At 40.0% G+C, this 26,447-nt stretch overlaps 1 protein-coding gene across 1 annotated transcript in view; it reads left to right on the forward strand.

Moving 5' to 3' along the window:
* Positions 1-2,994: 2,994 nt before the first annotated feature.
* LOC139218807 (probable flavin-containing monoamine oxidase A) overlaps positions 2,995-26,447 on the forward strand; it is a 36,662-nt gene continuing 13,209 nt past the window's right edge. Inside the window, exons 1-8 of the mRNA XM_070850504.1 lie at positions 2,995-3,235; positions 3,370-3,457; positions 6,118-6,298; positions 6,875-6,989; positions 7,868-8,025; positions 9,263-9,352; positions 11,192-11,276; positions 19,484-19,584. Coding sequence (XP_070706605.1) covers positions 3,118-3,235; positions 3,370-3,457; positions 6,118-6,298; positions 6,875-6,989; positions 7,868-8,025; positions 9,263-9,352; positions 11,192-11,276; positions 19,484-19,584 — 936 coding nt within the window. The 5' untranslated portion in view covers positions 2,995-3,117. The remainder of the gene's footprint in view (positions 3,236-3,369; positions 3,458-6,117; positions 6,299-6,874; positions 6,990-7,867; positions 8,026-9,262; positions 9,353-11,191; positions 11,277-19,483; positions 19,585-26,447) is intronic.

Consider the following 26,447-nt stretch of genomic DNA (forward strand, 5'->3'; position numbering starts at 1 on the left):
TTCTTCTATGAAGCATCTAGGAGTTGTATTTGGCCAAAATAATTTATACTAAATTGCTTCATATTTTATATTTAAAAGCATGGAACTATTACTCCTCACTTTTTCCTAAATTCCTTAATCAGTATTTTGAAAAATGACCATTTGAATGACCTATTTAGAGAGAGAATTAGATCAGTTTAGATTGGATTCAACTTAACTGCATCTAATAGGCACGCAAGTTCCAAGAAAAGTTTCTGAAATACCTCACAGGTGTAGCGCAGTGGTGAGGGGTATGCAAGGTTGAGGGCATAAATCAGTCCCATTAGCAGTGCACAAGCTTTGGCAGTATTGCCACATCCGGGCAACATCTTCTGGCCTTCAAGAAGGATGGATACGTTCACTGGATCTTCTCCATCCGCCCCATGGACAACTAGAATCTTTACGGTGTGCTGAGTGGCATCACTGCAGCTGTCCTCCTGCATAAAAATGACAAAATCACAATTCTACTAAGATGGGTGGTGGGTGTATATAGGCTGAGCATGAAGATAAAAGAACAGGGGGAAAAGTATGTTTGCTATATGTTCAGGACTGACATGGGGTTTCTGATCAGAATAAAAGGGATTAAAAATAAATCAGTGAAGTTGTCTGCTGGCAAGTACATAGAGTGGCATGCAAAAGTTTTGACACCCCTAGTTAAAATTTCTGTTTTTGTGAACACTTAAACAGTACAAGATGCAATGATCTCCAAAAGGATGAAGTTGCGGACAAATATTGAAAAGAGTGTTTCATGTTTAACTTCATGCCTTTTAAAGATCATTTCATCTTTTACTTGTTGAAGTATTCACAAAAACAGAAATTTTGACCAGGGGTGGCCAAACGTTTGCATCCCCTGTATACAGTGAAGGTTACAATTTGAATAAACACTGCAGAAAAAGTTCAACATGAGTTCTCATGTCTCACTTTGCAGCTACTCATTACAGGTAATACATAGTTTCTATATTTCAAACAAATTCCATTTTAGACCATTTTTACACTGTAACCAAAATAGTTATGTTGTTAACATTAAGGAACAAAAGTGTCTTCAAAAACACTAGAAATGTCATATGTTAATATAATTTTCCATTTCCTTGTATAATTATTTTAATTATACAAAAAATAATGCTCCAAAGAACCAGTTTGCATTCAGTATATTGAAAATATTTGTGTGTTTGTTTTAATAAGAATTTGTGATGATGTCACAAACATTGGCATTTAAAAGGGTTAAAATTCTGAAATTATTTGAATATTTAATATGTATGATTCGGGCTAAAGTTGATTAAAATGATTTTGTTTAAAAAAAGTGAAAAATATTAACATACATACTATTTCAAAACAAGGTATGAGTGTTAAACTTTTGTGGTGTTTTAAGAAACCATGCTTTACCTGGCAATCTTCAAATAGTTCCTCTTCTTTCTCTCCGAGGTAGATTATGAGGCACAGTTTCACGCCTCATCTCAATGCCTTGGTTCTGTCAAACAATTGAAACTGTGTCAATACTGAACTATGAATCATACACAAGGAATTAACAAATGAAAACGTAAAACCATAGGTAGGAACATATTCATGTGTAACAATAGAAGAAAGTCAATCTGTTCTGACAAAAATCTGGGTCATGTACAGCTCTACACACCTGACTTAGTTTGTCAAGTAATGGCCTCAGCTTGGTCCCCAGGACACCTCCCTTCATTTTCATTAGGGCAATCAGTTTAGGTGTGTAGTTGTCCAGTTTAGACATGAAGGTATATTCCAAGGAAATTGTTGTAATTCTCCTGAATTCTTCCTTGATCTGAAATGACATGAGATTCACAAGCACATCCATGGTTAATAGAAAGAATGGAAATCCAATGCATTTTGTGTATGTCCTGTTTCAAGAGTTTCACCTACCTCAGCTTCACAAAACAAAGCCGGCCATCTTTCTTTAAAATCAGCAGCGGCTGGACTACCACTCACAACCTCCAGCCTTCGACAGGAGAACGTTTTGGCCATCTTTTCCTGGATCAACTTGGTGTTGTTCTTCTTCTTAACCTCATGAAGAAGCTCCTGTCTCTCGATCTCGAGACTGTTGCTAGTTTCTCCAGGTTGATGCGGAGGTAGGTAGTTGACCTCTGTGTCAAAATTAGGTGAATTACAGAGAAGACAACAAAATGTGTGTCAGTGTATAACAGTCTTAGGATTCATTTGCAGTATCTCTGGTATCTCCAGAGCATCATTTATAAAGAGAAAGACTTTGTTACAGAAGTTCATCAATTTGGGACACAACCAAAAAACATGCAAGTCATTTGCAGATCGTTCTCCACACATTCTCTTGCAGGCTTCTGTTAGTTTTGGGTTTATTTTTAACATTCTGTTTGGGTTAAAAAATATGTTAATATTTTTTCCATATGCTGAAACTCATACACCCATTTCAGACACCCATTTATTTATAATTTGCATAGTCTTGTGCCATACTGATAATAGCTTGAAATAATTACTTCATTTGATATATCAACAATTTATTCTTCAGTGAATGATGGTTGGTTTTTTTTACTGCAAGTACATCCCAGATTTAAAAAAAAAAAAAAAAAAAAAAAAAAATCATTGCAACTTTTACTCTTTTTAACTCAAAACAGTTGTTGGGTTTTTGTGCACATCTTGCTGCTTTCAGACATGTCTGGGAGCTGATGGTGTTAAAAAAACACTGTGGTGCAGTGCACCCCACAGTTCAGGTTGACTCAAAACTCTTTCATATCCAGGACAATATAGTTATCTTAAATATAAACACACCTATGCTGGTGTTAAAAACCTATTGCTTGTTAACAAAATCATCACAAATGTCCAATACTTTACAACTGACAATGTCTCTACTGTTCAAAAATCAAAAGCCTTTTCCTAGCTTTTATAGCTGGTATTTACTCCACTGATTCTCTGCCAAGTAGGTCACAAGCTCAGTTGTGTATGGCTCCAAAGTGCACTGTTATGAAAGCAGCCAAGGCTTTGCAAGATAACCTAATTGATACAGAGAAGAAAAGGGAATACATGTTGGATCTGTGTGTCTGACTCCACGGTTACCAGCGCACGCTAAATTGGCACAAAAAAAAAAGTAGTCCTTTGAGCTTTACTATGACTGCAGAAATTTGGGACGTTATTATTGTTGGCGCTGGATTATCTGGACTGAGTGCAGCTCATTTGCTCAGAAAAAGGAATGCCAAGTTGAGAATACTGGTTGTGGAAGGAAAAGGTTTGTAAAAATTGTATCTTGATTTAAAGCAATTTGTAACATGAAATCAGACGACATGTATGCTGAATTCTTATGATTGTAAATTTGTTGAAAAGAGGTATCACTGACTAAATCATGTCTTGTGTGTCATGCAGATCGAGTGGGAGGTCGCACAGTGACCACTGAAATACCAGCAGCCAGTGGTGTTGACAGCTGGGATTTTGGAGGGCAGTGGGTAGGAAGGTAACATTGATCTAAATACAGAAATAACAAAGAGACAAAACTAAGATAATTCATGCTAAAATAATGCTAATAATAGTGTAAGAGTCAGTTGAGTTGGATATTTATCATTCGAATGTATGATTGTCTTTACAGGGATCTTCTAGTTGGCAGGAACAGAAAGGAGCATTTTGCTCTGAAGGGAATTTGTTATTGTGTATGATACTAAAAATAATTTAGAATCAAATAAGATGCAGCATAATTGCAATGATCATGAAATAAATATAAAATCAATGATTCTGGAGCTTCTAGCTATTGGAAGTCACTCAGATATTTCACTGTTCATCATAGACCGTCATAGGAAACACTGCAGAAGAACTTGAAGGATGTCATTAGGGCTTGTAATGTCACAACCTCAGCTTGACAAGAGCTTCATCCACATTCTAATTGTTATATAGAAGTACTTCTTGATGGCGCCATGGCTAGCATTGACATCTGACGGCAAGAAGGTTCTGCCAGTCTGAGGATTTGGAGTTTTAAGAATAGTGACATTAGTTACACCAACAGTTAAGGTGCTGACCCGGCTCAAAAGGCCACTACAAAAAAGGAGAGACACACAAAGCATAAAGGTTTAAGGTGTATTTTATTAACTTAAACCCAAATCAAAATTAAATCACAACACCACAACTACTGGGATTAACCAAACCAAGGTTCTCTGCACCTAACCCAGCTGGCGGAAACTTACCCTCACGAACCAACTGCAATTTAGCCTGCTCCACTTCTAACCTTGCGAGAGGCAAGTGCTCTGACGAATTCTCTCCTTCCACCTTCAAACGCAATTCCTCCTTCTCAAACTGCATTGCTAATAGTTCTTTCTGCTGCTCAAAAGTCAGCCCCGCCGCCTGCGCAGCCACTGGTTCAGGTACCGGCCTTGACACGGCCCGGTGAGGCTCACTCTCCTCCAACAGGCCCTGCTCAACCAAAAACACCAAATCCCAAACGTCGTCTTTACGTTCTCTCTCTCAGACACAACAATACCATAATGATCAGCTATTTCAAATAGCTGATCCTTTTTGCAGCCATGCACAAATGCCGCCGTAGGCGCATCAAAAACAAAAGACAAAGCCATAACTTCCAACTTTACCGTCACCGATTAGAAGAATTACCTGATACATACACACAAATGACAACCCCTTTACAGAGAATTTCCCCCTGACTGCCTAACCAGATCTTACTAGAAACTCACCCCTAGTCTTCATGTGGTTCTGCGGCGGGTGTATTAAGCACCAAACCAATGCGTCTGCGAAGCCACCTGCAGCAGGTAACCCCACCTGCAGCAGGTAACCTCACCAGACCACACAGAGTACCCCCGAGAAGACAACTAACGCTAACCGCTCCCCACAGCACTAGTAAAACAAAAAACACGACACAACCCAGTGGGGCTGTGCCCTACTGCCTACCGGAGAAATCTCTGTAAAACGAGCAATCAAAACAGTAAAACTCACCTTGTGGACGTCACCAAACCACATCAGGTCACAAAGAACGCTGCTTCCACACAGTACAAAGTGAGTCTCCCCAAAAACCACTGCAGCCTTACCGAGCATGCAGCAGAGACAAAGCCAGCACTCAGCTGGACCAAATACACTAATCAGTGGGCAATCAGCTACATGTGCACCCTGCTACCTAAGGCACCAGAGACAAACTTCAAACCAGAATGGAATCCTGTGAACGATTATGACTATTTGTTAGGACAAGCCCCCATTTGCTATGACCTGGCTCAAAAGGCCACAACAAAAAGGAGAGACACACAAAGCATGAAGGTTTAAGGTGTATTTTATTAACTTAAACCCAAATCAAAATTAATGCCAAATTAGGATGGGGTTATGAAAGTATGTAGAATCAGTAGTGTGGGTGTGATGAATGTGTGAATCATGTCTGCGTGAGTGTTGTAGATGCATGCCAAATCATAAAAAAGAAAACTGGAACACTATGGCCAAGCCCGGTGCGCGTTTTACCTGCGAAGGTGAGCAGAGAGAGTGGTTAGTAGGTGGCTAGCTCTTAAATAACCCAGGAGCACCCTGGGCCCCACAGGTGCTTCTGATTAACCTAATCAGCCACTACAGCACAGCAGACACGAACCACCAGGGCCGCCCTCAAGATGACCCCAGGGGTCATCACAGTGCCCATATACCAAAATCTTTGAATTAGATGAATCTTTCTCATAGATTTTGCAGGAAATATTGTCGAGTAACTTAGTTACAGCCCTGTTTGAGATATAGTGGAATTCAGCCCGCTTCACAGCACAGACCGCTCTGATCAAAGTAACAAACTCACTAATAAACATGCTTGTATTTAGCAGCTGTCTAGCTAGAGGGCTACAACCTGTAGTCAGCTGCTTGCAACACAGCAGCTCATCTAGACAACGTGTGAAGTGCATTGCTCAAAAGCACTTTGTTGACAGTTTAATTAAAAGAGGAGTGAGTGTCTCTCGGGTGCCTCATAGCTTTCAAAGATTTTTCTAGTTGTTCAAGGACTAATTCAAAAAACATTGTATTCTCAAGCTCACTTCTCTAAAGAGTAAAGGCAATTATGATTATCAGCTTAAAGTGTCATAACCTTGTAAAAAGTAAATCCTGAACGCTGTAACCATAAGAATAATAGAAATGGCTTCCTATGTCTTTCAGCACTCAAACACACATCATGGAGCTCATAGAGGAGCTGGGTTTAGAGACTTACCCGCAATTCAGCATTGGCAAAAAGGTGCACCACATGGGCGGGCCAGGTGCCAAAGTTCGCACCTACAAAACCAGTATCCCTACTCTATCCCCAGCGTTGCTCATGGACTTCGCCCAGCTCCTGTGGAAGGTGAAGCAACAGACTCACACAGCAATAATCTATACTAATGACTAAGTTCAATAAGAGCTGCCCTTCGTTGCATAGAAATGTCTGATAAGGATGGGTTGAATAACTACAACTCTCACTGAACAAGTGATACTTACAAAGCTCAGGGGTGATTTAATCAATATCTTGAGTTTCGAGAATAAGATGATGTGCAGAATATACTGTATATGTTAGCATATATACTGTGTTTCTGAGGTTAGTTAACCATATCTGTTTATTACATGTTACCATTAGATGTATAATAAGCTCTACTGTCCAATATCCTTACTATTCTGGTCATCAAAAAGAATTTTCAAATGGATGTGGTAATGATATTTTACATTTATAATGTCATGTGCTTTTGGATTGATTGGACAAGAGCACATTTCTCATGCAATGAGCACAATTTAGAGTAGCACTAGGAAGTTGAAAATGTGGGGGGGAAATACCCTTAGGGAATCATGCGTTGCTGTCTCCAATTAATACTTTATTTTCATCTTTATCAATGGGATGCTTTTGGCTCACAGTGGCAAATCATTATGTGTTGTGTGCTGTTCTCAGATTGACAGATTGTGTGCCACAGTATGTATCCAGGATCCTTCGAGGACTCCCAATGCTGTTCAACTAGACAGCATGACCCTGCATTCGTACACTGAGCAACATGCTTGGACTGCAGGTCAGTAGCTTTACACGACCTCCTCTATCTTCCTCAATTGAACATTATTGAGTTGCTACAAATCTGTCCATCAAAAAAAAAAAAAACAAGACTGTCGAAATTGTTGTGTCTACTGCCATGATAGCAGCTTCTTGAGGCTGTGCTGCTCACTGCAAAAAATAATTGTCTTTGATCCATGGCAGTCACATTGAAGTGAATGGAAACATGGCAGTAGGCCATATAGCAGCGGTTGCCATGGCACCAAGCTCACAAAGCAGCAGGTGTAATGTCACCATCTTAGCCTCGTGTGCTAGTGTGCTAGCATGCTAACATGTGAACATGCACATGATCACTAAAAACAGTACAGATTTTGGAATGTTAATTTTGCAGGTACTTGGTCATAAGCTCAAGTATTGGATACATCGGAAATTTTACCTGTTAATGGCGCTAGCTCAAAGGTCAGAGGATGAACTAAGTCACCAGTGTTCATCCTCTGGGAAGCTTGAAAGACTGTATCAAATTTCATGACAGCCCATCCGAGATCTGCTAACATATTTCAAATTTCAGTATGGATCAACGTGGTGGAGGGACCGCCGACCTTGCCATTCTTAGAGCCATCATGATAGAGTTTGTTGTTAGTAGCCGACTGTCTATAAAGTATAGAGGTATAGATCCTATCAGGTGTCTTTTTGTTAAATATAACATCCCGGATCATTGACTGGTCTTTGATACTGGTCCGTGAAGTAGTCAGATAGCAGAATAAATTGCAGTTTTGTTGACAACACACTGTATGATGGCATCTATGTAATGGTAAACAGTTTCGAAGAACGCTGCAGGGGACTGCAAATTACTGCATATGTGAAAGCTGCAGTATGTATTCATTCATCCCTTTCTGCCAGAACTGAAAGAGCAGATGGGACTGTGTAGCAGGTCTGTTTTTGGCATGGAGCCATCCCAGATGTCCTTCCTATTCTTCCTCATGTATGCTGCAGCAGCTGGAGGGTTACTGGCGCTGCTGGAGAGCACTCCAGGTTCTGCTCAGGAGTTCAAGATAAAGGTACACAGCTCATATTCTTCCCTAGATAGCACACCGTGTCATTTTTTCTAAAACCAGAGACCACATTGGATTTCCTTTCTAATGAAACTCAGAATCCAGCACCTCAACACAGTCTGACTATGTTCAAGTCCTGTCCCTCAAACACAATGCCTTCATTTGTCCTCAATGCGTCATTGATTGGGACCATTTGAACACTGTGGTCTTGCAGTTTATATTAAATTTAGTTTTATTCAGTTTTAACTGTTATTGTTCATAGTAGAAGTACTGAAGTAGAAGTAAAAGTAAAAGTCCAGCAGGGTGACAGCTGCAGGGAAGATGTCCATGAACCATCTGGTCAGGTACTGATCCAGTTGTGCCTCCCCAGAGGGGAAGAGGACACACTTTGGATTTTTCATTTTTTTTACGTGCTCCCTTAGGATTAAAGTTGTTCCATACTGTTCTATTTTTGTACAATTGCTTCTGAACCTTTTCTAACCTCACAGAAGTGGAGTGTAAAAAGGCAGAAGGCCGAAAAAAGGACAAATATGTCCTTAAAAGAATGACAACATGGATTTTCTAGTTCCAAACTTGTGTATTAGCACATTTCCCCCACTTTTGGCATCTGCATCAGTTTTCTCATTATGGAATTCTTGCTATTTCCTGAGGCAATTATTATAAGTAGCAATGCAAGCATGACAGCACCACAGATGCCTTAAAAGCGCCCCACTCTTATCAATTGTATATTATGAAAGAGGCTCAGAGTAACAGAATGCACCACTGTGATATTTATCTTGTTTGTTCCTCCTCCACATACTTTGAATGTATTTTATTCTGAAATTTGAAGTCAGTTCTCCAGCTTCCATTCAGCTTTTATTTAGTATTTGTCATGTTTTTTTTTCCAGGGAGTTAAAAAAAAGCCACACTGTGAACAATTAAAGAGATTTTCAAAAAAAAATTTCCCACCGAGAAGCTTTCACAAACAGTTTTGCGGCTTTTGAAGGATAACCAAGATATTGTTTCCAGAAAGAGATGTTGCTAATGAGTTTTTTCAAGTGCCATTTGTAATGGAGTGCTAGCAAAAATTTCAGAGATCAAAGTACATCAAAATCTTGGCAAATATAACTGAATTATCTGCACGGCTGGCCAGACACCACTAGGTGTTTGTTATTTTGTAATTTGGGTAAAGTGACCCTGCAGGGAAGGAGGGCATCTATTGATTTTAAGCCCACCCTGAAGTGTAACATCTGTCTCTCCACAGGGAGGCACCCTACAGCTTTCAGAGTGTCTGGCAGAACGTGTTGGGTGGAAGAATGTCCGGCTGGGTTCTGCTGTGACGGCCATATGGCAGGTAGAGTACAGTAACAGCTCACTCGGGGATTGATGAGGCGCGACACTGAGATAACAGCTTCCTCGGTGGGGAAACAGGCCGTCTCCTGTGAAGGCACTGTCTGTTCTGCCTGACTGCCTTCCTTATCCACAGCTGAGGACCAAGAAGGCTCCATGCACCCTTAAGTGTAGAGCTTTACCTCCATATATTGCTCATTTCTACTGTTTAAAAGAAGAATTCCAATAATTCTTCTGCCGTCATCCACCCAGCAAAAATGTTAAGAATTAACTGGGTGCAGCATCTTAAAAGAGAGAATTTGGTGTTTTCCTGTTTTATATTACAATGAATGAAATGTATTTGGGTTTTGGATATTTGGTGGGAGAAATCAAGCAAATAACGGACGTCATAGTGCTTCAGTGCATCTTTGGTTCTGGGAAATTGTGGGCATGGGCATTTTTACAATGTATAATGGGCCAAATGATCGTTTGACAAGTCCTGGAAACAATAAGCCGATTCATCAATTATGGAAATTGTTAATTGTTATTAATTGTAACCCTACATTCAAATAATCAATGCTAATCAATTAACGGGAAAAAAAACCCAATCCAGTTACTCACTATCAAACATCATTAATTGCTGTCTTATGCTGAAATACATTTAAGTAATAATAATATATATTTTCTATACCCGCTCATCATTTGCAGGATCACACAAGGCCATAGCCTATCCCTGCATAAATTTGGTTAGCACACTCCCTTGACATTTTACCATCTTGACATTTTCATCACATGGCTAACACATATTGACAAATAAACACATTCACACTCCCATTCACAGCTACTGGCAACTTAGAGTTTCCGGTTCACCTGAGCTGAGCCGAAGCACCCAAAGATAACCCACACGCTTAGAGCGCATGCAAACTTCACACAGAGAGCCCCCAGTCGGCCTGGTTGGCTTCACAACTAGGACCTTCTTTCCGCAATGCAAAAGTGCCATGCAAAAGTTACAAAATCAATAATTTATGAAATTGTAAGTGAAATTGAATAAATTGGCTTCCTTGAGACTCCGAGGAAAGCTTGTCCAAAGTCGAGGAGCTGGGGCATCTTTAATTTTCAGCTCCAACCTTGATGGAAAAAAATGCTAACGGAAAAAGTTAAGAGTCTCTGCTCTAAAGACTTGAGAGTTGTTACAGAGGGCCTGGAAGATATGAACTCCTAATTACAGAGAGGCTTCACAGCGTTAATGCTGTGTGAACAAAAATATATATTCTTAAAAATGATCCCAAAGTTACCAAGGAGCCAGTCTACAGAGCTAAAAAATATATAGGAAATTTAATTCCTAATTTTCAGCATCCTAAAATATCAGGCTGTTTTACAGTAGACAAGAAGGTTTCTATGTTGCACAGTGAAATTCTGTGTTTGGTGAGTTTTAATTATCACCAGAGGCTTAAATTTAGTGGAAATACATGAGACAAAGGGAGATCTCTGCAACTGAACATCTTGTCATCGCAATGCCATTTAACCACCATTTAAAGCTTATTTTACTGCATCATCTGAATAAATTACTAGAATATCTTTTCGGAATGCACAACCATAGACAGCCTAAATATTTCCTCATAAGCTGTTTTTCCTTTATTGTTCAATGCACACATGTCAGAATATGTACAGCATATATGTATATTTAACATGTTATAAAGAACATGATATCATAAAACAGATATTGCGAAACATGCGTGCATTAACGTAATGAAAATCAAAATAATTACATAAATAGCTCCACCACACCAAAGAGAATGTACTTACAAATCTGTGCAACTTTCTTATTAAAAAAAGCTTTTTCTCTGTTTATGTGTTCCAACAGGATGCTGAGTGGGCCAGGGTGGCGACCGCCACCAGCACCCTCTTGTGCAGAGCTGTTATTGTCACCTGCCCCCCTCATTTGGCAGGTCAGTGTGTGTCTCCCACCTCTGTCGACTCACTAAATGAAATTCTCACTGATGCAGGAGTCAAATATCCTGCTCTTTCACCGCGCCTGTCAAACGTGGCACACTGTGCATCCATGCAGATAAATGTTTGATTCCTAAATCTTTTTGGCTCTGGGGTGTGGAAGTCACTTTGGGTGAAGTAAATTCTGTCTCAGGTCAAGCTGTGGGCTGAGGAATTGCCTGGATTGGATTTTGAACCAGAGCAATAGTTGGGGCCAGAACTTTAACAGCGGTGGGAAGTTGGAAGTGACAAACACGTCATTACCGACCTCCATGCAATCGAGCTAACAAGCATGAAAAAATATGGACCCCTGCAGTAAGTGTTTTGTGGTTGTTCACACCAAAGTCCAGCTCACATGGCATTTAAAACATTCCATGTTGTATTTTAATTAACTAGCATACATTACAGCAAATATGTGGTTATTCCTCACTGAATGGATAGCCACGAGCATTTGGTATCATGTTGAGTTTGAGAAAACATATCCAACCCTTAGAGTAGAATTCACTTTTGAATTGTTTTTCCTGGTCAGAAAAAAGGGAATCCTGCATTTCAACTTATGATCAACTGCAGGGTAAACTAGAGGTGACTTGCAGTTGTGTCTGATTACATTTTTGCAGTGTGGCTGGTACATGTCACATGTAGGACACATACTATGACTAGAGTGGGACCTGGTTGATGTAGTGACTGGAGCAGGGGTTGGTTTTTGCCAGGTTGGGAAGGGGCCGAAGCTGATTACTCTGGGTCTATGCCTGTTTGTACTAAGCTGGCAACAGATCTGTCAGTCAAAGTCTCATACTCAGAGCCATGGACCATGGCCAGGATCCTTAATGAGACAGGTTTGAGAGCAGTGTTGAATTATGCAGCATGGATTGCTCTGGCTCGGATGCCACAGTTCCACGCTTTGGCCTTAAATCAGTGCAGGGAGACTGACAGGGACTTTCAAAAGCCAAAGTCAGGCCAGCGATTGAGACGTCACCTCTCCCAAAAGGAGTTGGAGATAAATTAAAGAGAGGTTGGCTGCTTGAAGTCATCTGTGTGACATGTTTCATTCTAATTTTCTGGTGGTGGTTAAACCTGACAAGCTTTCCAGTTAGTGGGGGTGCAAAGAAGAGGGCTTAGCACAGACAGTGGGAATGATGATAATGACTCTAGATGATTCCAAGCCTCCCTTGGACAGCAGAAGTAAAGGATTGTTCACAGAACCCATAACCTCTCATGTTTGGCTCCTCTTTTATGTTTGTTTCTGACATTCCTAATTAGTTCTCAAGTCAGTACCTTTTGAATCAGTGAATGGGTAGATGGATGAATGGACAAAAAAAGGATCCAAGAGAGCCATGAGGTGTTTGGCATCAAAAGGCACCACTACATTCACACATAAAAACGCAAATGCTGGATATGAGATGCGTGTTCCCTAATATATCACGTTTGTCCTGTTCTTGGCTCCAGGATTTATCTCCCCTTTCATCCATCCATCTTTTATAATGAGTTCCGTCAGTTTTTTTTTCTCCTTTTTTGTTACCCCTTTCTCACTCACCTCAATGATTTATGAAGTGTTTGGTTTCACTGCATATGAGATTGCTATGCATGAAAAGGATGAGCTCGGAAATTAGATTTTTGGCCATGTGTTGACTTTTGAAAATGTGGTGTAAGTATGTGCATGTTTAAGTTGGTAAAAAAGCACCCATGTATATTATTTCTGAGACTGAATAATGAAAAACACCCCAATTAAGCTTCCACTCTATGCAGTTGGAGTATAATGCAATTAGGCGTATAGTCTAGAATTCAGCAATAGTTAAAGAGACAGCTCTGCAGTTAATGAATTAACATTTTGTTTCGATCTGTCCTGTATCTGGCTGTGTGTTCACACGTGCATGTGTCAGCACATGCGTGGATAGTTGCTGCTAAACGGGGGAAGTTTTTGACGTCATGTGCTAAAGATGTACCTGACTGAGGGCTGACTTTATCTGTTTGCAACTGAACTTGACAGGCAGCCAAGCGACACTATATCTGTCGTTGTCATCTATCTTCTCATGGAGGAGGAGCTGCTGTAATGACAGCAGGCTTGGGCAGTGGTGAGGAAATGATTACATCTGCCACTCACCGTTTGGTCCAGATTCTTGTTTACACTAGTAGGAAACAGGTAAGCGGTGCATTAGCATTGATTTACCAACTGACACTGTGAGCCAGGATTCTAGGCCAGTATTGGCTGTGCTGTGAATGAAACTGATGGAGCCTAATTTAGGGATTAAACTCTAAGTGGGAGCTGAAGTGATCGTGAAGATAACTAACGCAATGTGATTTTTATCTCACTGGGTATAAATTCTGTGGAAATGAATTCCGCTATCTGTGTGTGTACTTTGCGTGTCTCTTGATGAGCAGTACAGCTAGTGTTGATGAGCAGGCTAACATAGTACATGTGGCTTTGCAAAGCTTGCAATGCAAAAGGACATACCACCGTCAATATTCCCATACAAAGCTCCTGCAATTTATGAGAAGAGCCTGTTGATAATCGAATATTAAAGACAATACTGACATTAGAGTTTTTGTAAAAAATTATAAGCTTTCTTTTTTTCAACAGCAATAAAAAAACAGAAACAAATCTGCCTAGGATCGTCTGAATTTCAAAGAGTTGTGACAAAGATATGTACTCAGTGAAATAATGAATAGTAAAAAATGTTCTCTAAACTTTACAAACAAAAATCTCAAGAGATTTAATTTCCTATATTTTCAGTTTCAGATCAGTTACCTGACATCATCTCTTTCCAGCACCGGCCCCCCTGATTCAAACCAATGAGAGGAGCACAAACAAACCACAAATATAGAAACGTCTCCTGTGAAATATCCAGTGCTGTTCTAACACCGGCAGATAATGATGTGCTCATGCCAGACCTCATCGCTTTTAGTAAGAAGCTGATTGAGACAAACCTTTGCAGAGCTTTTACACGAGCAGTCAAAATGAAATGTATTTTCTGTTTGTGGTCCATCAGCTACGTTTAGTTAGCCATTTATTCATAAGAGAGTAAAAGCCATCCTATAGCCAACCACAGGTAAATGAATTCCTAAACTAATGAGGGCAATTTTAGCCAAAAGGGTCATCATTCTTGAGTCTATTTATCAAGACCAACAGAAAAAATTATTAAATAATGTCAGAACTATAGTGAGTGTATGGAGAGATGGGGGAGGCTGTCTGCTGCCATTACTGAGCCTTCAATTTCAATAAGCGTCAAGGGCGAGAAACCTAATTCAGTAAAAGATCTGTGATGTAACGTGCCCACATATACTCTCTTTAACATTTAGATTAAGTGGTCAGTGACTTATGCTGCCTTCTTCTGATGGCTTTACAAATATATGAAAGTGAAGGCATTGTTTTACCCGTCTGTCATTAGTGCAATCAAAATGTCAAAGTCCAATGTGAAGGCCTTTTCTCTTTTCACTGGAACTTTGTCTTGGCCATATACTCACCGTGAGGATATGCATGTATTTACTACTTCTTCTGCTCTATTGGCTTCTCTGGATAAAAAAAGATTATCCAATTTATCTCAGGCACAGCCATGACCTAAACTTCAGCTCTAGCTAGCTTAAGCTATTGTCATATTTTCTATATATTTTCTTCACACCACTCTTTATGAATTGCCATTTGGAAACTGCATCTCTGAATCATCATCCCTTTGATGTTATGTCCTGATTTGAGTGGCTTTTCATGTTTCACTCTCCTCATCCTTCTGACAGTCAAAGACACTGAAAGTGCCTCTGCGCTATGATAAAAGTTCAGAGTGAGAAAATAATGGAATTTTTGAAGCCCCTTGCTGAAGGCTACCAGATATGTGACTCACAGGTCAGTGAGAGAGGAAAACCGCAAAGCTAAGTCAACGTTTTCCAGTAGTTCATTTGCAAAAATGGACTGAGAGAGGATCAAATGCCACAGTATTTTAATAAGGAGAAAGTGACATTAGGACACACAGAGAGACGGTGCAAAGACTGAGAGGAAACCACTCTGGGGGTAGCAGCGTCCTTAGCAGAAGAGTGTTAAAGGTCAGAGACCAGCAGTTGTGCAGATTGCTCTGGAGCCTTGAGACTCTCTTGAACTTGCAGCTGTTTTCTAAAGATGACAGGGTGATGCAAAAAGCAGCCTGATGAGCTGTCAAATCAGAATACTTCTGAGAACAGCACAGATGGGGATTGTGTCAGCACCCTTTAGAAGAACTTGTCGCATTCTTCCACGTCTCATCCAAGGATAAGCCCTGTCTTTTTGTTGACTTTTATTTTTCATCCCCAGCGGTCAAAACATAAGGCAGTGACTCTTTGATCATATCAATCATATAAAACAGAAATAATTATGTTAGGTAAACTTACTGATGGAAATAGAAGCATGTTGTATTTTTTTTGCTGATCATGCATATTGGCATCGGTCAACAAACGTTACCGAAGGAAAAGGTGACCAATGGTGTCAATAAACTAATGTATCACAGGAGAATAACAACTTAGACATTGCAGCATTAGTCTTTCAAAAGACCTGAAGGTGAAGGTTAGGTTTCTGGTTGGTATATTAAGGCAGGCTTAGTTTCCTGTTTCCTGTTCAGAACAGGACAAGTCAGTACATTCAATGGAGGAAAAAAGTGGTCAGCACTAACTGGACATTCCTGTTCTACATAAACCAATGAACTACATTAGCGTTCATGTCTTAAACCAATGATCTACGCAGAAGTTCCAGTCATAAACCCATGATCGATATGGGCGTTCCAATCATGTGTGATAGGATCATCACACCGCGTTGGTACACGTACAGAACATGCTCTCGAGCATGTCCCGCATGACAGGCACAGTGAGAGTGCTGGTAAAGAGACAGCCAGTGCCAGATGGCCAGTAAAAACTTCATGGATATTTTTATTTGGCCCACAGAGATTTGTCCTGGTATTCCAGATGGCTAGTTCACCAACGAAGTAGCCCGAGAAACAACAAGGTGAATTGATGCAGCATTTTTGGCAGTCTGTCATAAGTTTCGTGGAGACAATGCTTTTTTTTAGAGAAAATTATTTTTTTTTTCCCCATCAGTGTTGCACGCAGCACAAGCGTCAGGTAGCCAGCCAGAGGCAGACGTCTTACTGTGAAGCAAAGTATCATGACAGTAAAGTGGAAAAAAAACATATGTCATGCAAGAAAAGACCCACAATGAAGATTGTAACCAGACTATTTCTTTACTGTCAGCAAATTATTCTGTCCTAAGCTTTTTTAACCATATAAGCAGCTGATCAGTGCAACAATGACCATTATAGGCGGTTGCCACTGTATCAGTAAATAAGCAGTTGTCTCTAAATAAAAGTTCCTTTGTCTTCTAGATAAAGTGAACTGGGTAAGCCCAAAAGTGAGCATCAACTCCAGCAAAGCAGAGTCTCTCCTGTGCTTCCCGACCACAGTGTAGACATTAAAACTGCGTTTGAGGTGTCTCTACATGGCTGACGTTAATGAACCTAAGTTAACCATAAATCTACAGAAAACTAATATTAACTGTTAATATGTGTCTTTCAAAAGGACTAGAACATGCTGGATGAAGGTATTTAATCACATTTGGTTCTGATAGATTAATACAAACGCTCAATATCACATTGAATATGAATTGCACTTGTCTTTGTTTTATGTTTTTAGGGAGAACGAGCAGCTCTCTTGCAGCCAAACTCTTGCAACCACTTTTAAGAAGAGAAACCAGACTCTTGGAAAAAAAATGGGAGAATTGGGATTCGTCTTTGACAGGATTTTAAAATTTAACACAGATTTTCTGATGTTGATAGTAGTGTGCAGATTTGACTTTAACTTTGACAGATAGCAAGTGCACTTGTCAGACGTACCCCATCTTCAACCTGTCGCTAGAGAAGTCTGTCAAACTCAGATACATTTTCACAATTACATTTTTTCGATCATGTGTACAGCTTGTCAAATAGTGTTTCAAAGAATCACACAGGACAGAGTTTAACTTTCTGTTTTTATTTTTTCCTTCAGCCTGCACAGGAGTCAGATCTGCCTGAAGCCTGTACTAGGGCTGTAGTCAACCAGAGAAAATCTGGGCTGACTATAATTAACTAATTGATTGGTCAGTCAGGCTGATTCACTGCACCATCAACACAGACACACTTTCTTCTTCTGCTCCTTGTTCTCTTGCACTGTGTTCTTCCCAGGACAGATGGACAGGCGCAGAATTATTCCACAGCACTGTTAATTCATTCACTGACGAAACACAAGAGGCAGAGTGAATGAACACAGAGCCAAAGAAGCTTATTCTTGGGTGGGGGTGGGCGACAGACAGGCAGACGATTATTTCCACCACTACGCTAAGAAAACGTGTGTTCACTTCTTGTTCCTTTTCTTGTGCTCTCTCATGTCAATCACTTTTTTCACTCACCTGCCAGTCTTCCACCAATGGTGACGGAGGGAGGGGGTGGGATTTTTTGGTTGGATACAATAGTTGCTATTGTGTATAATGTTTATTATGTTCACTATCTCAGTTTAGCGTGTAAGAATGCTAACATTTGCTAATTAGTACAACACAGCTGTGGATGATGGGAATGTTATTAGTTTTGTCAGTGTTTGGTCAAATAACTTTGGTATGAACTTGGGATGCACATTTCTAGCAGAAAGATTATTCACCTTTAATTGCTGACACATGCATCACTTGTGGCAGAATTACATGTTTGACTCAAGTGTCTGGATTCCACAGTAGTCCACAGTAGAAGAGTAACATAATGCAGAGAGCCGGCAGGCAAAACAAAAATCAAATGTTGCATGGAGGAGGTAAAAAACTAGTCTCTTGAAACGGATCATCATTTGAAATATCTCATATTTAGGGCAACTGCCACAAACTGCAGTACGATAAATGCACAAAGGCCTAAAAGAATAATGACCCTTGTAATGTTACCTGTCCTGCATCGATTCAATGCAGACATCCATAAATTACGGTGTGCAGCGTGTCAACTTATCCATTTAATTTTGGCTAAAAAGCTTTAATGCAACTTTAACCATGTTTTGCTTCTACAAGCTGCACTGTGAATAAGTACCAGTTTTATTTTGATGCAAAGTTATGTAGATTACCTGGAATGTAGCAGAACATGGAAGTGAACGCACTGTAAAAATCTGCTATAAGAAATAATGTGCAATAATAATAATTTGTAATATCCATTGCGATATATAAGCGTGATCTCAATATTGATCAAAAATAAACGTGACGATCATTTTGGCCATAATTGTGCAGCCCTACATTTATGCACATCATTTAACTATGATGCTGAGTTGTGGTGAAATTCCACGGCAGCTTCACAGCAGACCTGCGTGTGCAAGGTGAGAGTGGATGACAGCGTTGTCACTGTAGGGCACTTCATTCTTCAAAGGATTAAGATGTCAAGATACGTCTCATTTAGCCATCAACAATTTAACTTCTGCCTGACAAATAATGAGGTAGAAGGCATTTCCTGCTATCAACTTAGACGGGTTTGGTGTCAAAACAAGCGGCATTATGGATATGACGCCACTTGACACGTCCTATGTCATGTGTACAGTGCTGTCATTTGAACGTCTAAGTGACCATGTCAAATTAGTTTGGAGCCACTTATCATGTCACTGTTTTTCAATTTTACTGCTTTGGACTCATCAATTTTGTTTAGCATTAAGGGCATTATTTTGAGGTTGCTGACAGGCTCTTGACAGTTTCTAAATGATGTTTCACATCTTCCACTGGTTCATTCGTTAAAAGCCTGGCTTTTGGCCAGATGTTGCTTCACTTGCCAGAGCAAGCACAGGAGCAGTCTGGCCTCTCTGCATGCATGACATACGCTAGCTCTAACAGTACTGATGAAGTTACTTGACTGCTCTCACATTAGTGAGATGGAGCTTTTACAGATGTAAGCGCGGCGATTAGTAATCCAGAGGACAGCAGTAACCAGGGTAGTATTGGGTCATGGGGTTTCCTTTGTGAGGCCATTAATGCTAGTCAATGATTCAAAATCAAGCAATCTGAATCAATAGAGGGATTACCTCAAGTGTGTATTCACTCTTCACTTTTTTACTTCCCTCTTTTATTGCGTTTCTCAAATACATCATACTGTATTATATGTCCTTTGTGTTACAGAAATTACAGCAGGTGAGATTGGTAAGAGCATGTGTACTATTGTTTTCCCAACAGCAAAAATCCACTACCAGCCAGCCCTGCCCAGCCAGAGAGAATTCCTAACCCAGAACATGCCTGTGGGCCACATGATAAAATTCATTATTACCTACAAGACGGTGAGTAACAGAAGATAAATCACAATTGAGCAGACGTTTATATGCACACTGTTGTAATGACACGAATGCAGAAACATTCATTCTTTGCCTTCTAAATGACAGCTTTTACATATTTTTCTTCCCCAAAGGGTTTATGTCTAAATAATGTTATAGATGTCAAATCCATACAGAAAAAAATGATTGAGTTTATGGTCATACTTACAAGCGGCTGTTATGTGAAACTATTTTAATTTCTGTTACATGGAAAACAGCATTTGTAAGGTGCTGACTTCCAAACTCAATAGAGTTGATTAAAAAAAACTTTAATTACACCTCATGCCTGTCAAATGGGTTGCAACTATGCCGTTTGTTTTGACTAGCGAAATTTAAAAAGCAAGAAGTGAAATGAGATGATTTCATGTTGCTATTTGGTGAAATGGTCCCAATACAGATTAGAATAAAGCAGGATGCTGTTCGTTCAGCCCAAAATACCAAAACAGGTACTTTTCCAGCAATTTATGACAAGAAATACATCTGAAATCATTTTCCCAGTGTGCAATGTTTTCTTTCATGCAAACTGCAAGAATGTCTGCAGAAGTGAGGGAAAATTGTATTCAAATAAGTATTTGTTTACCTATTTTATGAAATACCTGTTGCACCCCTCTAACAGACAACCCTGGAGCAAACAGCAGTCAACTAATTCGGCAAAAGTTCTTTATTGATCAATACTTTGTACACAAGAGCTTCTAATACATGAAATTTGATTTGCTTAATCATTTCCACTTTGCATTTTACAACCACACAATTAATTAATAAAATGTTTGTGCACCTTGTTAGAAGATTAAATTTGTCTACTGTAATGAACACAAAATCATTAGTGCTCATGCAAACACTTACTAGATCTGTGCCTTGGCGTCTTGCCAGGATGCATTTAGATTGTGATAAACACGTGAAAATATGAGTCACTGATCTAGAATATGATTTATTTGATAGTATCCTTCTCTTTCTGTGAGTCTGTCGGCAGTTAGTAATTTTATCGCTTGGTTTTTCTAAATACATTTAAGAATATGATTTGATTGCAAACAGGAGATGGCTGATTGAATCATGCTAGTGCTTTCACACTAATAGAGTGGCAAAAATGAAGTCATGAGAGTGTATTTATTTTATAACGTACAGCAGGCAATTATGCAAGGAAATGAGAAAATACACATTAGGGATGGGTCATGATTTTCGAATATTAGAATTTTCATTAAATTATAAAAAAAAATTGAGTGGTTTATACAACTATTGTTTTGTCTCAAAAGTATATTTTCCTTCATTTTTTCTGGTGCCTGGTAGTAAGGCCGTCTGGAGCAGTAGATTTTTCATTGCTTAGGCAGCCTAAGATCTGTCCTCATTAGTCTGTCAGCACCATGAACACTCATTTTGGTCTTCCTCTGCTCCCTTCAGTCCTTCAGATCATGACGGTCTGTGACCGAAATCCATTAACTGTTTTTGTTTGCTTTATTTGTAACCTTTCTTTTACTTTTTTTTAGCTGTTTCCTGCACTTTTCAAGTCATGAATCTATTCAATTCAATTTCAATTCAATTTATTTTGTATAGCCCAATATCACAACAGAGTGTCTCACAGTGCTTTACAAAGTTCACTGAAATAAACAAGAAGTGTAAGCGAACAAACAATCTAATAAAGAGTCCAGGCTCTTTATTATTCGATGAGGCCAATGGATCAGTCTGATCTCAATTCATAAAGGCAATTATTGGCTTATTATTGGCTGAATGCAGGTTACAGTGCTGCATTGTGGTCCAACACAAACTGTAAGTCTGATGACCCCCTTTTAACTGTCCGCTTGTTGTAAAGTGTATGAGAGCATTTACTATAGCAATCACCTAGATTTTGACTTTACGCCTGCTCCTCACCAGGTGTAAGATTTACAACCGGCCTCAGTGAGAAAAAAGGCTTCTGCATTGATGGTGCAGTTGACGTAACTTTTAGGATGGACTTAGAATGCAAAGTTACGGTATTTAAGGCGGAAGCTCTGTTGGCGCAACCAAACGCTAGACCCAAGAACTACCGTGATTCACCTAAATCCTTGAATGCAGTTGTTTTTAATGTTCTAATAATCTATTACACCCATCTGCTACGACGACACAAAATGTCTGCTGCTCTCATTGCATAGTTTTAGGTCCATGTGGTGATGGCAGCATGCCTTACATACAAAGGTATTTGTAGCTGGGGGCACCAAGATCCGAGTCAACTGAGCACGCAGGGCTCGACAGATGCCTCGTCACTGCTGCCGCATGGTTTTACCTTGAAAATGAATGTACAACTATTGTTGTACTGCACTAGCATGCTTGTGGCAAAGCTCTCTACTGACTTATGCCACATGCACATGTATTCAGGCAACTTCTGGATGGCACAGTCTGGCGGAGTTGCAAAACAGCAAAGTGAAACAGGCCTGGCAATATGTTGCTATGGTGATTTAATATTTAGAAAACGTTGAATAAAATACATTGAATAAAATGATTAAAAATTACTTTGGATGACATTGGCGTCTGCCAGGGTTCTCTGCCGGCTTCAGCTAATTTTACCACCCTGTTCTCATCCACTGGAATGATATGCGCTGTAGCATCTAATGCCTGCCTCTTACTGAGAGTGTGGTCCTTTTTCTTTCTAACAGCTAAAGCTGTGGACCCAGCTTCCCAATTTCACTTTTACATTTCTTTTTAATTAAATCTGGCCTAATCAGTTTTGAGTTTTGTAGGCTCTCCAATTTGTTTGTTGTGCAAAACCATTAAACATGAAAGGTTAAGGAAAGAAAAACCAACCCATTTCCCTAAAGATAATTATCATCTGTTTGAACACATTGATTAACAATCAGATCTCATTTTAGCCTCTTTTCCAAGAAGGATGTGTCATGATTTTCAAATATTCAAATGGTCATCAAAACATAAATAAATCAAAAGCATTGTCTTTATTAAGCTCTTACAGCAAAACTGGAGAAGCTATATGACATTGCACATGAGCTGCACGTTTGGTTGACGAACCCTAACCTCAGTCACTTGAAAAGGAAAAGCAACTTCAGAGCTTGCCTGATGTAATACACAAATGAGTGCACTCTGCAGAACAAGGTGGAATACTATTCATGACATGCTCCAGCTACCTGAGGAAAGAAGCGAAAAATCTGCAGTCTTGTCCTGACAGAGCATTCACCAAAATATCAGATATATGCACCCTTGAGCTGACTGATGATAGTGGGAGTGCGATGGAGGAGATCATACCTGTGCTTCAGTCACTGAAATGTGCCGCTACTGCCTTGTGAGGAGAATCCAGAGTATCCCTCTCCATGGTTAACCCCAGTCACTGCAACTCCTCTGTCAAAACACCTCAAAGAAACCCAGGGCGAGTCTCAACGCAAGTGCACTGTGTCTGCTTCACTGGAGCAGTGACTTGCACCTCCAGATGTCAGCAGCGCTCACAAGATTGCACACATTGCATTCTACCAGGTTCACATCTGATGAGGTTAAACTTGCTATGCAGTCAAAGGTGTGCAATCTCCTCTCAAGCAGCTCCGAAGGCTAAAAAAAAAAAACAAAGACATTGTGATGCTGGGTCGGCCATTGCAGTCCTGTTTGGCAAGGATTACAATGTGGAAACAGGCACAAATACTGAACTAAGCCAGTATTGCCAGGAGAAATGCCCACCTATCCACACTGACCGTATGGACTGGTGGAAAACTAATATCCCCGACAAAAATTAGCAAGCTCATCCATGTGTGTCCCCGCAATGTCTGTGCCATCAGAGATGGTGTTTTCGATGACAGGACCGTGTTCCCTTGAACATACTGCGTTGTAGTACGACAGGCTGATTCAAAATAACCTGTCCTGTGGTAGAGAAATGATCGATTCCTGTGTTTTATAGGGTTTTTGGGTTTCACAGTTTAATAATTAGATTCTGTTGTGGATTATAGCTCATTCGGACAAGCATTCCACCATTTGAGAACATGGTGTCAAAATAAAAAGATAACAGTGAAAATCACAGGTCTCTCTCTCTCTCTCTCTCTCTCTCTCTCTCTCTCTGTCTCCCCCCCTCTCCGTGTACTGTGTAGGGAAAGTGGGAGGGGCAGTATTCGAATAATGGCCGATTTGTTCCCAGCAATTATCAAATAGTATTTTTGCTCTAAATGCTCAGACCTACTTCCCAATGAATACATTACAAACTTTGGCCCTTGCCATTAATTATTTACTGTCAGTACACTGAGCAAAGAGGCACATAGGCCAATGGTCCAAAGCAACTTGTAAAATCACAGAGCAAAGTTTGTCCTTGGTGAGAGGCCTAGCGATCAACAAGTCCGACACTTCTAGAATGTAACAATGTTTTAGTGCATTTTAAATAACGGTGCAATGACTGCTATAGTTTAGACAAAATGGAAATGGCATACAGCTCATCCTTTTAGCAGAGGTTAAAGCAAGCAAATTGCTGATTTGACTGAACAGCTCACGAGGGAAGAGCACTTTAAAAAAGGCATAAAGAAACAGGCAAGCAATCTAAACTGAAGGGAGAGGAAGAGCAAGTTTAGCAGTGGACATTATCATCTTACATCAGAAACATTTCAGAGGTCAGTGGTTAAAAACCAACTTCTCACCATGACCAGAGGAAACGAGACACTTACGAGACATCCCAGATGGCAGCAGACATTTCTAGTCGAGTATGTACAAAGAGAGAACAGTGAGCTGACTGTGCAGTTCATTGAAATGCTCTTGTCACATCACTTGTGCAAGTCGAAAGATTTTGTATTTTCAGCATAAATAGTTGAGTCTGCATTCCTGCCTTGGTTTATCTTCTCCGTGGTGGAGGACAATCCTGAAAGGACCAGCTTGTCTCTCTCAGGATCCAAGCCCTTAGAGGCAGCCTCAGGCTGGGCAACACATCTGTCTCCTCACTTACCTTCTCTATGTTGGGTAATTTCCAGGGAAATGTCTACAGCAGCTGAATCATCTCCACATTATTTGGAGCTTATGTGAAGTCTGGATGTAAAAGACTGAACATCAGCAAATTCTATAGACTTTCAAAACCCATCCAATCCCAACGGTGGGCTGTTATGGGGTGGCAGGTTAGACAACAGACTGTAGCAGGTGTCCTGCGTTGAGATAAAAATTTCAATGCATGTCTCTCTGAATAAGGTCTAGCAATGTTGCAATAATGACCAGGGAGGTAGTGGAGGCAGCCATGACTAGGGCAGCATCCTCATTGAAGGTGTGTGTTTGCAGAACTACAACCTTGTCCAGCATGCTCTGCATCTATATTGCCAGGAATTGTCTCTTCTCCTCAGCCTCTCCGGATGTCTAGAATTGGATGAAAGTATGTCGTCATCCTTCACGCTTGGCGATCGCTCAAATTAGCCTCCCTGACAATGCTCTTTGGCAGGACAGCTAAGATGGCCTGTGCAGAAAATGGATGGGTCTGGCCCAGAGGAAACTATTTCAAAGAAATAAAAGGAAGATTTGGCTATGGGGACACAAGTCCTTTTATTTTGTAGTGTAAAATTCTAATGCAAGAATATTGTAGATTTATTATCCCTAAAGCATTTCTAGGGATAGTGCAAGCACCCTACAATTCAAATCTGTTTTGTTTTACTTTACTTGATTAGGTTTTCTTTTGCAGTATCTGCAAAATGTCTTCAAACTAATAACAGGCAAGAATAATGCAAGAATATTCATCAAATCAATTCAGTGTTAAATTTGTTTAAAACAAAAACAAACAAAAGTGCAAAAGCATAAAACAAGTGAACGTGTCCATGCATAAATAAATATGTAACAATTAGGGTTTCAGACTCAGAATTACCACAACTTCACTGTCACAGAGATACACAGTGAATCTAAATGGGTGGATAATTGAAAACACATTGACATCCAGTACATATGTGCATACAGGCATGAATATGTAATGTAAATGCATACACACATACACACACACAATGGTTAGTACATGTTTGTTGATATAATTCTTGCAATATTGTTAAATCACAAAATGACTATATGCAAATACGAAATGTCAAGGCGAAGCATCATTTGATGTACACTAAAAACAGTTTGCCCAAAAGCCTTGCAGGTACATCAGAGTCACTTATTATTTCATGAGGGTGCAGGGTTGCCAGCAGGCTACAAATAGTATGTGCAACAGAGCAGAGTACTTGTTGTTATTCTTTTATGAGACATAGTGTATTGTATTGTAGGTCTGTAGGTCAAGAATACTTGTGACATGAGATGTTGAAATTACACATTCTATAACACACTTTTATACAGATCTCATACAAGATTATACTTTTTTGTTCTTTCTATATATTTTCATTCAGGGGTGGGCAGCATGACCTAAAATTCATATCACAGTATTTTTCACCTTTTGGATGGTGATGGTGATCACGGTATTACATGTTTTTTTGAAGTTTTGGGAGGAGTATTCTGGCCTGTCCCTTTATGTTAATGAAGAAGATATTTTGGTATTGAAATAAATTTGCGACATTACACTTGGGCTAAGGTTCTGAATGGCAGGTCAGGCTCAAGGCCAATGAACAGGACCTCACTGCACCTCTGGCGAGCCAACTCACATGTTAAGTCCATCAGGCCCTCAGAGCATGCCACGCTTCACAGGTGGAGGGAGTAGATGGGGACAGAGGCATCCTGTCGGGGAGAGGCCTACACTAAGGAGGTTAAAACACAACTCATGCATCTCAAGGGCAACCGGCGACCTGCCAGCCACAGCTTCCAGTGGAGGGCAAGCACATGGACAGGCGATAAGAGGCCCAGGTGAAGATGAGATGCAAATGCCTCGGGAAACCAGCCTGCATAAGGAAGCAGTTTGTCAGAAAATGAAATGCGATATTTTT

The sequence above is a fragment of the Pempheris klunzingeri genome, chromosome 19 (genome assembly GCF_042242105.1).
Source record: "Pempheris klunzingeri isolate RE-2024b chromosome 19, fPemKlu1.hap1, whole genome shotgun sequence".
NCBI classification, from domain to species: Eukaryota; Metazoa; Chordata; class Actinopteri; order Acropomatiformes; family Pempheridae; genus Pempheris; species Pempheris klunzingeri.